Source organism: Ranitomeya variabilis, chromosome 2 (genome assembly GCF_051348905.1).
Source record: "Ranitomeya variabilis isolate aRanVar5 chromosome 2, aRanVar5.hap1, whole genome shotgun sequence".
Lineage (NCBI taxonomy): Eukaryota > Metazoa > Chordata > Amphibia > Anura > Dendrobatidae > Ranitomeya > Ranitomeya variabilis.
Genome location: NC_135233.1, coordinates 253,434,425 through 253,450,700, shown reverse-complemented (window position 1 = coordinate 253,450,700; position 16,276 = coordinate 253,434,425). Strand labels below are relative to the sequence as shown.

Genomic DNA, 16,276 nt, shown 5'->3' with positions numbered 1-16,276 from the left:
ACGAGGAGGAAGAGGCCCACCCTTCCGCCCCTACACTCTCTGCTCCGGGGGCCGGTGGGGATCTCCGGGCTGCATGTTACCTTATGATTTTGGCCGACCTCAGCTTGGTCATTGCCCTGTTCTTGACAGGAAGGTGTCCGGTCTGGGAGAAACTCATGGTTTAACTCCATCAGTCTCGGAGCAGGGGCAGCCATATTGCTAGTGGGGAACTTTCCCTGTTGGAGGCCAGTCAGCCATATTTGTTGTGTGGAAGCCCCTTGAATTACATGAACAGGTCCGGTCTGTACATTCTCCCATAGGTCGCATGCATGAGATGGCCGCCCGCCCGTCATGCCATGGGCCAGTGAGCGCAGCCCTGATCCCGACTGGCATCTGTCCATCCTACCTACATGTAATACACAAATATAGCGCACAGTCCCCTTCCCTGGATACACCCCGCTATCTTCCTCACCGTGGTGTCCCGGGGTCCAGCAAGCCCGCCTTCAGCCGTGCCCATGGGGGATGGTACCCTGCTTACCCCCAGCCATCGCTGCCCCTTAGTGGCCGCGTGGTGGAGCTGCACTTTCCGCAGGGAGATGCTGTAGATAACGCCATCATCCACCTCTTCTCCGATCTCCTGCGTGGAGCTCTGTGAGGACGAGACAGGGGAGAGAGGGGTTAATCAGACACGGTCATCATTACCAACTATCACACTCATGGTCTGTAAAGTCAGAGATGCAACACTACAACTCCCAGCAGGCACTGATTGTTTGGGGATCACTGCCCGGCACCATTCTCCTAGGTTTGTGCAGGAGTCAGGGCATGCTGGGACTAGTAGGTCTGCAGCAGTGTGCACAGGCGGGCAGTCATTGGCCCCTTCTCCTGGCACTGCAGATGCTGGCACTACGGTGCCCGCCGGGGGAGCGACTTCAGCGGATTCCATGATAATCCTCCATGGTAATCGGATCTGGGGCCTCTCTGATAGCGGCGCCCACCACATCGTCCGTGGCAGCTACCAGCCCGCAGATGGCAAGGAGAAGGCCAATCACATAATAGCCTGGATGCCATTACCAGTAAGCCCTGATGGGATTACATCTCCTCCCACCAGGGCGAGAAGTGGCGGCACCTTCCCCAGGATGCCGCACCATCACCGTCTCCTGCCAGGTCCTGGAGTCGGAGCCGCAGCATCAAGTGTTTCCGAATGTCAAGAGATTTGTAAAGTAATCACAGTGTTCGCGCTTCGCCACTCGTGAAGTGCCCACTACACCAGGGGACTGTGCCAGGTCACAGACGGGTGAGAAGAAGGCAAAGGGAAAAGCTGGCACCGCAACCTACGGAGGGGGAGGCCGTGAGCAGGACTTCTACCCACAGTGCCCATCCAGCACCACAGCGGGGCGGGCAGAGACACACGGCTGCTGCGTTACATGGTGGCTACTAGGATCACACTTCCTGTCATTACCGGAGGACAAACACCATCTCCGGGAACTGAGCAACCAGGAGCCGGATCCACCAGATCACTGGTCACTCTCCCCCCCATGTACACACAGCAGCCAATCACAGCCCTCCTTACATCATCCAACCGCCGCAGAATCAGGAAAACTGCAATCTGATTGGCTGTCACATGAGGACACAGAGCAGGGTTCTATTATGGACCACAGTATCACACAGGATAGGATTAGATACACAGCTCAGCAGCCAGTATCACACAGGATAGGATTAGATACACGGCTCAGCAGCCAGTATCACACAGGATAGGATTAGATACACGGCTCAGCAGACAGTATCACACAGGATTTGATTAGATACACAGCTCAGCAGACAGTATCACACAGGATAGGATTAGATACACAGCTCAGCAGCCAGTATCACACAGGATAGGATTAGATACATGGCTCAGCAGACAGTATCACACAGGATTTGATTAGATACACATCTCAGCAGACAGTATCACACAAGATAGGGTTAGATACACGGCTCAGCAGACAGTATCACACAGGATAGGATTAGATACACCGCTCAGCAGCCAGTATCACACAGGATAGGATTAGATACACGGCTCAGCAGACAGTATCACACAGGATAGGATTAGATACATGGCTCAGCAGACAGTATCACACAGGATAGGATTAGATACACCGCTCAGCAGCCAGTATCACACAGGATAGGATTAGATACACGGCTCAGCAGACAGTATCACACAGGATAGGATTAGATACACATCTCAGCAGACAGTATCACACAAGATAGGATTAGATACACAGCTCAGCAGACAGTATCACACAGGATAGGATTAGATACACAGCTCAGCAGGCAGCATCACACAGGATAGGATTGGATACACAGCTCAGCAGACAGTATCACACAGGATAGGATTAGATACATGGCTCAGCAGACAGATTAGATACATTGGCTTAGATACAGTGGGTGCAGGGCTCCTCACTGCGTACCCCCAGTCAGTACCCCCGTCCTGTGTACACAGTCTCTTGCACTCTGAGCACAGCTGTGACTAATACTGGGAAGCGGGGGGGCGGTAGGTGTGATCACACCTTACAGAAGAGGCAGTGCTCGTACCCACTGAGCCACTGTGAGACCCGCAGACCACAAGGCTGGTCTCAGCAGGTGGACGCACGGTGAGTTCACAGGAGGTTGGCGACCGGACAGCTCCAACATGCAAATATAATCCCGTCAGTGCAGGCGGATGTGCAAACAGCACGCCAGATAGCAGGGGGAAGCACAGCGAGGGTTAAACTGCCTGGTACCTACAGTAAAGGCGGCAGTGGTAACATTGGGGTCACCCTGGTGTCCCAGGCAGATGTCCTATATGACCAGAGTGGGGCGCCCACCACCCAGCTCTCCCGGACACGGGCAGCTCCGCTTCTAGCAGATTTTCGGGGCGGCCACGGTTTATATTTAACCCTTATTTTGCAATTTTCGGTTCCTCTTTCCCTATTATTATCATCTTACTTTGCTCATAATAAGCCCAGGAACGGATCTACAGGGGAGCGCGATCACAGCGAGGACCGGGGGTCACCGGAGGTCACAGGAGCAGGACAGACCGCAGGATTCACGTCCAGGGTGTTGGTGGGAAGGTCACGAGCCGGGACATCTCACAGATACAGTTATCTATAGGGTGGCTCACAGACTTGGGGTGCATTTAATTTTAGGGTGAAAGTTACTTCCGCCTTAAAGGGGTTGCACAGAATTAGAAACTGCCTTCTTTAAAAAACAGCGCCATCCTTGTCCACAGGCGGCTTCTGGAAGCTCGCTGCAATACCGCACACAACCTGCAGACATGATTGGTGCCGTTTCTAGAGCAGCCTTATTTGTCAAATTCTGAACCATCCCTTTAAAATTTCACCTTTGGGGTTTATCACTTTTGAGCGACCGGTAAATAAGTGATCTGTGGGAGATCGGCTGTAATCTGTGGAGCAGGTATTTTTCAAACAGCGCCACCACTGAGGAAATGAAGAATTACATGGAAATAACATGTGGCCCATATAATGTACACACTCGCCGAGATGCGCTCTCCTCTGGATATTATATGAGGGCCCTAGATGCAGCCCCCTCCGCTCTATTACCTCCTGGTGGGGGCGCCATTGCTTCCTGCAGGATTAGGGATTTCACTCCCACCTTGTTCCTCTTCTTATAAAAGTAACAAAAACACCAATAATCACCGGGACACAAAAGTGAAGGCCGAAAAGATCACATGACCCCCCTAACTACTGTGGTTAAAGGTACCAAGTGCGAGTCACAGAGTAACAATCCCCGGACACATAGTGACAGCCAGGAACACAACAGCCAAGTCCTGTCGCTGGGCTGGCCCACCCGGAGGGGAACCGGCCCCGCCACATTCTATCAGGACATGTCAGGGCCGTCATCATGGAGGTAAAGGGAGAAACAAAAACTAAACACCTCAAATACCCTCAAAAAGAAAACATATCTTATATTTATATATTTATTTGTTTTCTTTCCTTTTTTTGGGGGGGGGGGGAAATGTTTTCACTTTTTTTCAAAATAAATACACAATTTAAAAAGTTATCAAAAAGTAAAACAAATCTAGCTGAACAGGTAAAAAAAAAAAAAAGAGAGAAAAAGGGAAAAAACAAACATTTTAAAATCTGTTAATAATTAAAAACAAACCAAAAAATAAAAGGTAAAAAAATAAAAAGTAGTAAAGAAGTGGAACAAGATATAACTATGTTTTTTTCATCTGGATTGTGCCACTTTCCTCTGATAATCCCGGACAGGTCAGATCTCATGAGATTTTAGTAAGAATCCAAGACTGGACTATGAGGACCCCGCGCACTTCTTCTTGGGCTTTCGTGCAGGCGGTAAACACGGCAGCGATCGTTATCCGCCATGGGGTCTTGTGACACCGGCCAGGAGCTCAGCGGCGGATTAAGCCCATAAACCTCTTAGCTCAGGCAGGAGACAGACTGTTCTGATTTGGGCCGCAGAAGAGGAGAGGCATTGTTTCTTGGAAATTCTACTACAGGAAAAACATCTTAGTGCCTCCCGCCGAGCACAATGCCCCATCATGTCAGCCCCCGGATAACAATAATCCAAGGGAGCTTTTTGGTTTCATAACATCATTTTGGAATACATTTAGGATTGCAGGTCTCTAGTCACATCCAAAGCTGCATTCACAACTCCAGACTGTGCTTATGGGTAACCAGCAGAATTGTGAATGCCGCTCTGGAGTGTAAGACAACTTGTGAATTCAATATTTGTTCAGATTGACCCAGAGGAGCATTGCGGCTTTAAGTCTCCTCACCTCGACATGCTTATCATGTCACTCTCCGCAAAGAGAAACGATACTTCTTGGATCCCGTTCAGATTGATCAGAAAAACAATAAAAAAGTCTGGCACTGCCGTGCACCTCGACATCAGAACACGAGGAAATCACAAACTACAGTGCAGCGATAGGACGGCCTGCAGATAAGAGCGGAGTCCGGGGTTACAGACAGTGACCTTTGGACGCGCCGCACACCCAGGATCGCAGAAACTGCCGAGGTCTCCGGTGACGCTGCTCTCCACGAACATGGCGGCCAGGTGATGTCAGGATTGTGAGCGCGAGGTGTAAATGTCCGAAATCATAACCTAGCAGACAAGATCTACAAAGAAGTACTTAAGACAAATATGGGGGAAAAAAGCAAAAAATACAATTATAAAAAATAAGAAAAAAATTGCTCATTTTTTAGGTAAAAATCACACGCTAGTCTATAGAAAATGTAGTGAAAATTGAGGGTACGGTCAGACGTTGCACAACAAAATCGTGTGGCAAAGGCCATTGTGGTGGCATGATAACTCTCTTCATTTCCGCTGCCATATTTACTGCTGGTTGGGAAAGATTTTGTGACTCCGGAAACTGGAAAGACTGGGTGATAACCCCTTTAAAAAAAAAAAAAAAAAAAAAAACTGCAATGGCAGCCATATTTGTTGTCAGCCACCTTTTCCCAATAGCATGCAGTCTGTCCTGCGCGGAGTTAAACTGACCCACTAAATACTTGAAGCAAATGTAATTTGGTCACAATTGGAAGTAGAAAAGAAAGGGATTTGTTTTTTTTGAGTTCGCAGATGAGATGGGGGCGTCTCTTGGCCGCTTCTCTCCATTTGCCAGCGACAAAGGCTGTCGGGGCGGAGTCAGTGGCTGGAGACAATGGGCAAAGTGACCGCTCATGGAAAAGAAGGGATCGGAATGACACGGATGGATGGATGGACGGCTGAGACTGGAGAGGTTCTCGGTGTCTCTGTGTGGGGGATTCCTGGACACTCAGACGACTGTATATAAGAATAGGAAAATAGGGCACATTACACAACCTAATTTGCATATGTAAATGAGGACCTCAATTTACAATATTAATTTACTTGCAGATTATGGCATTCCCAGGTAATCGCTTCCTGAAATTAAGATTCCGTTTCCTTGATGGAATCGGATTCCCGGTTGCATCCGTAATCACAAACCCGACATTGTATCTATAGATCCAGATACATATGGCTGAGGAGGAGGGGGGAGATGCGTGTGCAGGAATGTACTGCTTCCCTATGGACCAAACACAATACCCGGCCGGACTGTATCCAGGTCACTTGACAATGGCCCTTAAAAACGTGTTACCGTAGCAACAAAAACCTCACACACACACCCCCCTGGGGCGGCAACATAAACATGGAGATGTCCTAATTTACAGACAGAAAAATAGAAAAAAGGACAGAACAGCAAATGAAAACCGATAGTAGTATCAAAATAATAATACAAAACACAAGAATAAGAAAACTTGCAATATAGAAGAAAAGAAAAAGAAACACAATGTATTGCTTTAAGGAGAACAAAAAAAAATGAAAAAGGAATGGAGAAAACTGAAATATTACATGTTAGCTAATTGAGAGTATTGGGACAGTTAAATTTTTAATTTCAATCAAAATCAATAGCAATAAAAAAACACTAAAATATTACCTTAAAAAATAGAGACAAAAACAAATTGAAACCTTAAAAAAAACAAAAAGGGGGGAAAACCCCCCAAAATTTACAATATAGAAAAAAAAGTAAAAAACAAACAAAACAAAAACAACTTAAATTGTAGCTAATTTGGGAGCAGCATCAGAACAGTTACTGGGTGGTCACAAAGGACTTGTACACAAGTGTGAAACCCACTCTGCATTCTGTTTTTAGTGCAATTTATTTATTCAGGTTTCTGTACAATCTGGGCTGACAAACCATATGGCCGCCATCATTACCGACTGTCACAGGGCTGCAGTTTTGACTATCAGGACCTGTAACAGAGGCCATATTGGTTGTCTTCCACTTTTGCTTCATCCATTCTCAAAAAAAAAAAAAAAAAAAAAATTTATGTATTTATTTATACACACGTAAGTGTGTGTATAATATATATATATATATATATATATATATATATATATATATATATATATATATACACACACACACACACACACACGCCCACATATATAGTCTTTTGCAATTTTGCATTTTATTATTTAAAGGGGAAGTACATTTTTTCTTACAACTAATTTAAATAATAATTTTCTGCTGCACAACCAGCTCTATCCTCACCTACTGTATCCTCACCCATCCCTTGTAGATTGTGAGCCCTCGCGGGCAGGGTCCTCACTCCTCCTGTACCAGTTATGACTTGTATTGATTAAGATTATTGTACTTGTTTTTACAAGTACAGCGCCATGGAATAAATGGCGCTATAACAATAAATAATAATAATAATAATAATAATAATATTTTAAGAATTTTTTTAAAGGAGACATGCACCTTTTTTCACTCAGTTAAGCAAGCTGACATTTGGTAAACTTTCTCTGAGCACGACCTCGATTTCGTTGTCACCCCCTCCCCCATGGAGCCAATACAATGGGAAGTGAATTATGAGACAGATCAATTCTCCTGGGAATTGCTCTCTCTTTTTTCTCGAGAAGTCATCAGTCCCCTGGGAAGTTCGCACTGTTTACTGTGGAAAGTATAAAGAGATATTTCCGTTCCATCACCTGTCCGCAGCAGCTACCGAGCCAAGAAGAGGCCTGGCGATGGGCGGCCATATTGATGCACCCTCCCTCAACCCTAATTCTCGCATAAAAGAGCATAAAAGTCAAACTAGATTTTTATTTTTTTTTTTAAGAAAAAAAAGAAAGAACAAAACTCAGTATTTAAGGAAGTGGTTAGAAAATCCATGCAGTTTGGGAAATACCAGAATGATGACTTTTGGGGAATTCGAGGGCAAAACCACCCGATAGTGGCGGTGACCCAGTTACCTACGTGTCCTTGTGTGATACCCAAATGTACAGAGTTGCAGCCACTATGGTGCCCCCCTCTAGGATAAAATGGGCGGTTAAAGTGTCCTGCCAATGTATACACCCCAGGAACAATGGCTGCAATTGGGGTAACCACTCAGGTTTCACCGCCCCTTAAAGGGTAAATCTGCAGCAACTTGGGGTATATTGGGTCATGTCTAGTGTAGGTAACAACGCCAGAAACTATAGTGGTCAATCAACTTTCCCAGAAATATAACTGGGCAGAAGAGAACGATGGGAAATATTGTTAAAGGAACACACCACGGAACGGAAAAACACAGATCAGAGCAGGAGGTCCATGGCTTTATTTTTTAGGTGATTATGAACCCCTCTGAGACATCCTGACCCGTAGGGCCCTGCACAAGTAGGTATAACATGATGCTTTACCTCTACGATCCCTTTAAGGATTATAGGAAATGTAGAGCAAAAGGAAGAAAGAAGGAAAAAATCTCGCTTCACTTCCTGCAAGTGCACCTGCAGCCCAAGAAAAAAAAAATCAACATTTTCCAGGCAATCGTCTGTGTTTTTTTTTCCGCTACGATGAAAGACTTTTCAGAATTTGAATAGTTTGCAATTTTGGGAAAAAGAAATAAAAATGAAACCCCGCCATCAGACTGCAGAAATGCCGCACTTCCCGCTAACCCCCTGAGCGTGCACATTACAAATGTCAGAGAATTCACAAACATCTGGGATTAATTCACACCTACATTTTTCATTCGAACATTAAAAAAAAAGAAAAACCAACATGTAGAATTCATTCCATCAATATCCAAAAATACACGTGATGATAATTAGTAATTAGGAAAAGTATAAAAAACTAGCAAAGGTGAGAAAAACTTAAAGGGGTATTCCAGCAATAACCTATGGCCAGGAGAGATGATGATAACTGTGGAGACACCCCCTGACGGTCGCAGAGGGGGACTTGTGTCCCTGACTGTATGGAGGAACTTACAGATAGTCACAGCCCATCAGTCCTCTGCCCCAATGCCCCCTACCATCTAGCAGTTGTCACCAAGCCTGAGGACCGAACCTTCCTTCATCCCTGTACAGTTTCTGAGTAGTCACCAGGATAGGCTCCTTTTCTTTTTAGACATCATCGATATACCATAACCTACTCAGGTAACAAGTCCCCTTTAAAATCTCCTCAGGACCTAGAGAACGTGATGTCCTGAAGGGTCAATGAAAAATACATTCTCAAATCTGCTCCTTGATCTTTCTCAGCCAATCAGAGCCAAGAAAAAGTCACATGACACTTTTTCCAGTCATGTGCTGCTCCTGAGTAGTCACCAGGTCAAGGCTCCTGTTTTCTGGCTCCTGGATGGTCCCACCTGGAGGCCATTTTTGATGGAGAAGTTCTGCTGCCTGGTTAATCTCGGACGGTCGTCTATATACCATAACTAAATCTGGCAATGAGTCCCCTTTAAAATCTCATACTTCGTTAAGAATGGCGCCCCCTATTTAGACGTTAATTGATAATTTACAGCGATTGCTCTGTGACTAATTAACCTTAATGACTTATGGTTGATGCTTTTTCATAACTGAATGGCCGAGCGTGGTGGGAGAATCTGAGAATCTGCAGATGGCAAGAAACCATGGCAGGAAAAAAATCTTGACTCCCAACTGAAAAAAAAAAAAAAAAAAAAAAGAAGTGCTAAATGCCAGTCTAGGGGCCATATACATACCTCTGAGAGGTTTAACCCTGCGCAGTGTGACTAGGTTGGTCACATTTTTAGAAAGTTTTTGCTGTTTTTCCCCCTTCCTGAATACAATAAAGCATGTAGTAAAGCAAACACAGGATGGGGGAGATAAAGATAAACCTCCTGCGGGTGAGAGGTCGCTGCAGGTAAATATTAAACTATACAGCAGATAACAGCAGAGTGCTTACATTGTACCGCGATTACACTGGGCCGCGCTTACACTGGGCCGGGCTTACACTGGGCCGGGCTTACACTGGGCCGGGCTTACACTGGGCCGGGCTTACACTGGGCCGGGCTTACACTGGGCCGGGCTTACACTGGGCCGGGCTTACACTGGGCCGGGCTTACACTGGGCCGGGCTTACACTGGGCCGGGCTTACACTGGGCCGGGCTTACACTGGGCCGCGCTTACACTGGGCCCTACTTACATTGTCCTGCGCTTACACTGGGCCGCGCTTACACTGGGCCGCGCTTACACTGGGCCGGGCTTACACTGGGCCGGGCTTGCACTGGGCCACGCTTACACTGGGCCGCGCTTACACTGGGCCGCGCTTACACTGGGCCGCGCTTACACTGGGCCGCGCTTACACTGGGCCGCGCTTACACTGGGCCGCGCTTACACTGGGCCGCGCTTACATTGTGCCGCGCTTACACTGGGCCGTGCTTACATTGTCCCACACTTACATTGTCCCGCGCTTACACTGGGCCGCGCTTACACTGGGCCGCGCTTACATTGTGCCACTCTTACACTGGGCCGCGCTTACACTGGGCCGCGCTTACATTGTGCCACGCTTACATTGTGCCACGCTTACACTGGGCCGCGCTTACATTGTACCGCGCTTACACTGGGCCGCGCTTACATTGTGCCCCGCTTACACTGGGCCGGGCTTACACTGGGCCGGGCTTACACTGGGCCGGGCTTACACTGGGCCGGGCTTACACTGGGCCGGGCTTACATTGTCCCGGGCTTACATTGTCCCGCGCTTACACTGGGCCGCGCTTACACTGGGCCGGGCTTACACTGGGCCGCGCTTACATTGTACCGCGCTTACATTGTGCCGCGCTTACATTGTCCCGCGCTTACACTGGGCCGGGCTTACACTGGGCCGCGCTTACACTGTACCGCGCTTACATTGTGCCGCGCTTACACTGGGCCCTGCCTACATTGTCTCGCGCTTACATTGTCCCGCGCTTACACTGGGCCGCGCTTACATTGTACCGCGCTTACATTGTGCCGCGCTTACACTGGGCCGCGCTTACACTGGGCCGCGCTTACACTGGGCCACGCTTACATTGTGCCGCGCTGACACTGGGCCGCGCTTACATTGTGCCGCGCTTACATTGTCCCGCGCTTACAGTGGGCCCTGCTTACATTGTCCCGCGCTTACATTGTCCCGCGCTTACACTGGGCCGCGCTTACACTGGGCCGCGCTTACACTGGGCCGCGCTTACACTGGGCCACGCTTACACTGGGCCACGCTTACACTGGGCCGCGCTTACATTGTGCCGCGCTTACATTGTGCCGCGCTAACACTGGGCCACGCTTACATTGTGCCGCGCTTACATTGTCCCGCGCTTACACTGGGCCGCGCTTACACTGGGCCGCGCTTACATTGTACCGCGCTTACATTGTGCCGCGCTTACACTGGGCCCTGCTTACATTGTGCCGCGCTTACACTGGGCCGCGCTTACACTGGGCCGGGCTTACACTGGGCCGCGCTTACACTGGGCCCTACTTACATTGTCCCGCGCTTACACTGGGCCGCGCTTACACTGGGCCACGCTTACATTGTGCCGCGCTTACATTGTGCCGCGCTTACACTGGGCCGCGCTTACATTGTGCCGCGCTTACATTGTCCCGCGTTTACACTGGGCCGCGCTTACATTGTCCCGCGTTTACACTGGGCCGCGCTTACACTGGGCCGCGCTTACACTGGGCCGCGCTTACATTGTGCCGCGCTTACATTGTGCCGCGCTTACACTGGGCCGTGCTTACATTGTCCTGCGCTTACATTGTCCCGCGCTTACATTGTCCCGCGCTTACACTGGGCCGCGCTTACATTGTACCGCGCTTACATTGTACCGCGCTTACATTGTGCCGCGCTTACACTGGGCCCTGCTTACATTGTCCCGCGCTTACATTGTCCCGCGCTTACACTGGGCCGCGCTTACACTGGGCCACGCTTACACTGGGCCACGCTTACATTGTGCCGCGCTTACACTGGGCCACGCTTACACTGGGCCGGGCTTACACTGGGCCACGCTTACACTGGGCCGGGCTTACATTGTCCCGGGCTTACATTGTCCCGCGCTTACACTGGGCCGCTCTTACACTGGGCCGCGCTTACACTGGGCCGGGCTTACATTGTCCCGCGCTTACACTGGGCCGCGCTTACACTGGGCCGGGCTTACACTGGGCCGCGCTTACATTGTGCCGCGCTTACACTGGGCCACGCTTACACTGGGCCACGCTTACACTGGGCCGCGCTTACATTGTGCCGCGCTTACATTGTGCCGCGCTTACATTGTCCCGCGCTTACACTGGGCCGCGCTTACACTGGGCCGCGCTTACATTGGGCCGCGCTTACACTGTGCCGCGCTTACACTGGGCCGCGCTTACATTGTGCCGCGCTTACATTGTGCCGCGCTTACACTGGGCCGCGCTTACATTGTGCCGCGCTTACACTGGGCCGGGCTTACATTGTCCCGCGCTTACACTGGGCCGCGCTTACACTGGGCCGCGCTTACACTGGGCCGCGCTTACACTGGGCCGCGCTTACATTGTCCCGCGCTTACACTGGGCCGGGCTTACACTGGGCCGCGCTTACATTGTACCGCGCTTACATTGTGCCGCGCTTACACTGGGCCGCGCTTACATTGTGCCGCGCTTACACTGGGCCACGCTTACACTGGGCCACGCTTACACTGGGCCGCGCTTACATTGTGCCGCGCTTACATTGTGCCGCGCTTACATTGTCCCGCGCTTACACTGGGCCGCGCTTACACTGGGCCGCGCTTACATTGGGCCGCGCTTACACTGTGCCGCGCTTACACTGGGCCGCGCTTACATTGTGCCGCGCTTACATTGTGCCGCGCTTACACTGGGCCGCGCTTACATTGTGCCGCGCTTACACTGGGCCGGGCTTACATTGTCCCGGGCTTACATTGTCCCGCGCTTACACTGGGCCGCGCTTACACTGGGCCGCGCTTACACTGGGCCGCGCTTACACTGGGCCGCGCTTACATTGTCCCGCGCTTACACTGGGCCGGGCTTACACTGGGCCGCGCTTACATTGTACCGCGCTTACATTGTGCCGCGCTTACACTGGGCCCTGCTTACATTGTCCCGCGCTTACACTGGGCCGCGCTTACACTGGGCCGCGCTTACATTGTGCCGCGCTTACATTGTGCCGCGCTTACACTGGGCCGGGCTTACACTGGGCCGGGCTTACATTGTGCCGCGCTTACATTGTGCCGCGCTTACATTGTCCCGCGCTTACATTGTCCCGCGCTTACATTGTCCCGCGCTTACATTGTGCCGCGCTTACACTGTGCCGCGCTTACACTGTGCCGCGCTTACATTGTGCCGCGCTTACACTGGGCCGCGCTTACACTGGGCCGCGCTTACACTGGGCCGCGCTTACATTGTGCCGCGCTTACATTGGGCCACGCTTACACTGGGCCCTGCTTACATTGTCCCGCGCTTACATTGTCCCGCGCTTACACTGGGCCGCGCTTACACTGGGCCACGCTTACATTGTGCCGCGCTTACACTGTGCCGCGCTTACATTGTGCCGCGCTTACATTGTGCCGCGCTTACATTGTGCCGCGCTTACATTGGGCCGCGCTTACACTGGGCCGCGCTTACACTGGGCCGCGCTTACACTGGGCCGCGCTTACACTGGGCCGCGCTTACACTGGGCCGCGCTTACACTGGGCCGCGCTTACATTGTACCGCGCTTACACTGGGCCGCGCTTACATTGTGCCGCGCCTACACTGGGCCGGGCTTACATTGTCCCGGGCTTACATTGTCCCGCGCTTACACTGGGCCGCGCTTACACTGGGCCGCGCTTACACTGGGCCGCGCTTACATTGTGCCGCGCTTACACTGGGCCGCGCTTACATTGTCCCGCGCTTACACTGGGCCGGGCTTACACTGGGCCGTGCTTACATTGTACCGCGCTTACATTGTGCCGCGCTTACACTGGGCCCTGCTTACATTGTCCCGCGCTTACACTGGGCCGCGCTTACACTGGGCCACGCTTACATTGTGCCGCGCTTACATTGTGCCGCGCTTACACTGGGCCGGGCTTACATTGTGCCGCGCTTACATTGTGCCGCGCTTACACTGGGCCCTGCTTACATTGTCCCGCGCTTACACTGGGCCGCGCTTACACTGGGCCGCGCTTACACTGTGCCGCGCTTACACTGTGCCGCGCTTACACTGTGCCGCGCTTACACTGTGCCGCGCTTACACTGGGCCGCGCTTACACTGGGCCGCGCTTACACTGGGCCGCGCTTACACTGGGCCGCGCTTACACTGGGCCGCGCTTACACTGGGCCGCGCTTACACTGGGCCGCGCTTACATTGTGCCGCGCTTACACTGGGCCACGCTTACACTGGGCCGCGCTTACACTGGGCCGCGCTTACATTGTGCCGCGCTTACATTGTGCCGCGCTTACATTGTCCCGCGCTTACACTGGGCCGCGCTTACATTGTACCGCGCTTACACTGTGCCGCGCTTACACTGGGCCGCGCTTACACTGTGCCGCGCTTACACTGGGCCGCGCTTACATTGTGCCGCGCTTACACTGGGCCGCGCTTACATTGTGCCGCGCTTACACTGGGCCGGGCTTACATTGTCCCGCGCTTACACTGGGCCGCGCTTACACTGGGCCGCGCTTACACTGGGCCGCGCTTACACTGGGCCGCGCTTACACTGGGCCGCGCTTACACTGGGCCGCGCTTACATTGTGCCGCGCTTACACTGGGCCGGGCTTACATTGTGCCGCGCTTACACTGGGCCCTGCTTACATTGTCCCGCGCTTACACTGGGCCGCGCTTACACTTGCCGCGCTTACACTGGGCCGGGCTTACATTGTGCTGCGCTTACACTGAGCCGCGCTTGCACTGGGCCGGGCTTACATTGTGCTGCGCTTACACTGAGCCGCGCTTACACTGGGCCGGGCTTACATTGTGCCGGGCTTACATTGTCCCGCGCTTACACTGGGCCCTGCTTACATTGTGCTGTGGACATTCCCAGGACCTCCGCCAGGCCCTACTTATCAGCAAATGAAGAGAAAAACACAAAAAGGTGGAAACAAGTGCGATGGGTCAATGTTGCTCCTAAATAGTTCAGCGTGGATCCAAGACCGCTGACCACTAGTAAAAAATTCATAAGTCTATGACTAAGGCCTTCGGCCAGAAACGCGTCAGATGGGCACAGTTTCTTAAACTGTCTGGACAACATTTTATTAATCATGTGAAATAAAGATTTGCCCATTTTTATCAGCACAGCCATGTAGGATCTTTTTTATTTTTCTTCAGCGCAGTCTTTTTTTTTACGCATTTTAAGATAAGCATAAATAATTTTGTGAAAATACAATTTTGCTTGTTACTTTGTTTTGGTGGTGGCCATTTTCATTCGCTGGTTTTCATTATTGACCAAGAGTGGAGTACACAGTCCCCAAAGTGTCAGTCAGGGGATGAGGTGCAGTAAGCTCCGCCCTCCTGACTCTTTAGAAATAGGGTTATAGAAGTATCATGTGACCTCTCTTACCAAAGCGGGTGGTGTTCTCTCCAGCTTCCTGAAGTACCCACTAGGTGAGGGTGCAGGAAGGTGGTCTCTGTGTACGAGTAGAGCAGGGATGTCAAACTCACATACACAGGGGGCCAAAATTAAATGATTGGACAAAATCGTGGGCCAATCTTCATATTTATTAAAACATGTCTACAACTGAGAGCGTTTTTCCTTACCATCAAATATAACGATGAATCTTTTCATATAAAAACAAACTTAAAGGGGTTGTCCCACGAACAAAGCACATTTTAATATTAACAATATTAATATTAACAATAAAATATTGGAATATGTTATGTAAGAGCAGTAACAAGCATATGGCTCAATGGCCTAATTCAAATATGTAATAACATAGGATAAAAGATCTGAAATACAGGTAATTAAGTATCCCATATCTATCAGATAAATGCTTGTTCGGCAGACAGCTAGCCCTCCCATGCTTGATTTGGCCACTTCTGCCCCTCTTCTCCAGACTCCTCTGTCCCTTTTCCTTGACCAATCTTCTTCCTCCAGACCCCTCTGTACTCAGTCGTCCTCCACACCCACTGTACGACATCCTCCACCTCCAGACCCCTCTGTACTCCGTCCTCCACCTCCAGACCCCTCTGTACTTCGTCCTCCACCTCCAGACCCCTCTGTACTCTGTCCTCCACCTCCAGACCCCTCTGTACTCCGTCCTCCACCTCCAGACCCCTCCGTACTCTATCCCATCCTCCTGCAGACCCCTCTGTACTACAGTCTCCACCTCCAGATTTCTCTGTACTACGTCCTCCACCTCCAGACCCTTACGTACTCTGTCCTCTTCCTCCTGCACACCCCTCTGTTCCCCATCCTCCACCTCCAGACCTCTCTGAACTACGTCCTTCACCTCCAGACACCTCTGTAATCTGTCCCATCCTCCTGCAGACCTCTCTGTACTATGTCCTCCACCTCCAGACCCCTCTGTACTATGTCCTCCACCTTCAGACCCCTCTGTACTACGT

General features: G+C 50.8%; 1 protein-coding gene across 12 annotated transcripts in view; it reads right to left on the bottom strand.

The window, feature by feature from the left end:
- Positions 1–16,276, bottom strand: part of RALGDS (ral guanine nucleotide dissociation stimulator) — a 129,925-nt gene that overhangs the window by 10,257 nt on the left and 103,392 nt on the right. For all 12 annotated transcript variants that reach the window (XM_077284662.1, XM_077284664.1, XM_077284666.1 and 9 more), the window contains one exon: positions 452–628. In XM_077284662.1, the coding sequence (XP_077140777.1) occupies positions 452–628 (177 nt within the window). The remainder of the gene's footprint in view (positions 1–451; positions 629–16,276) is intronic.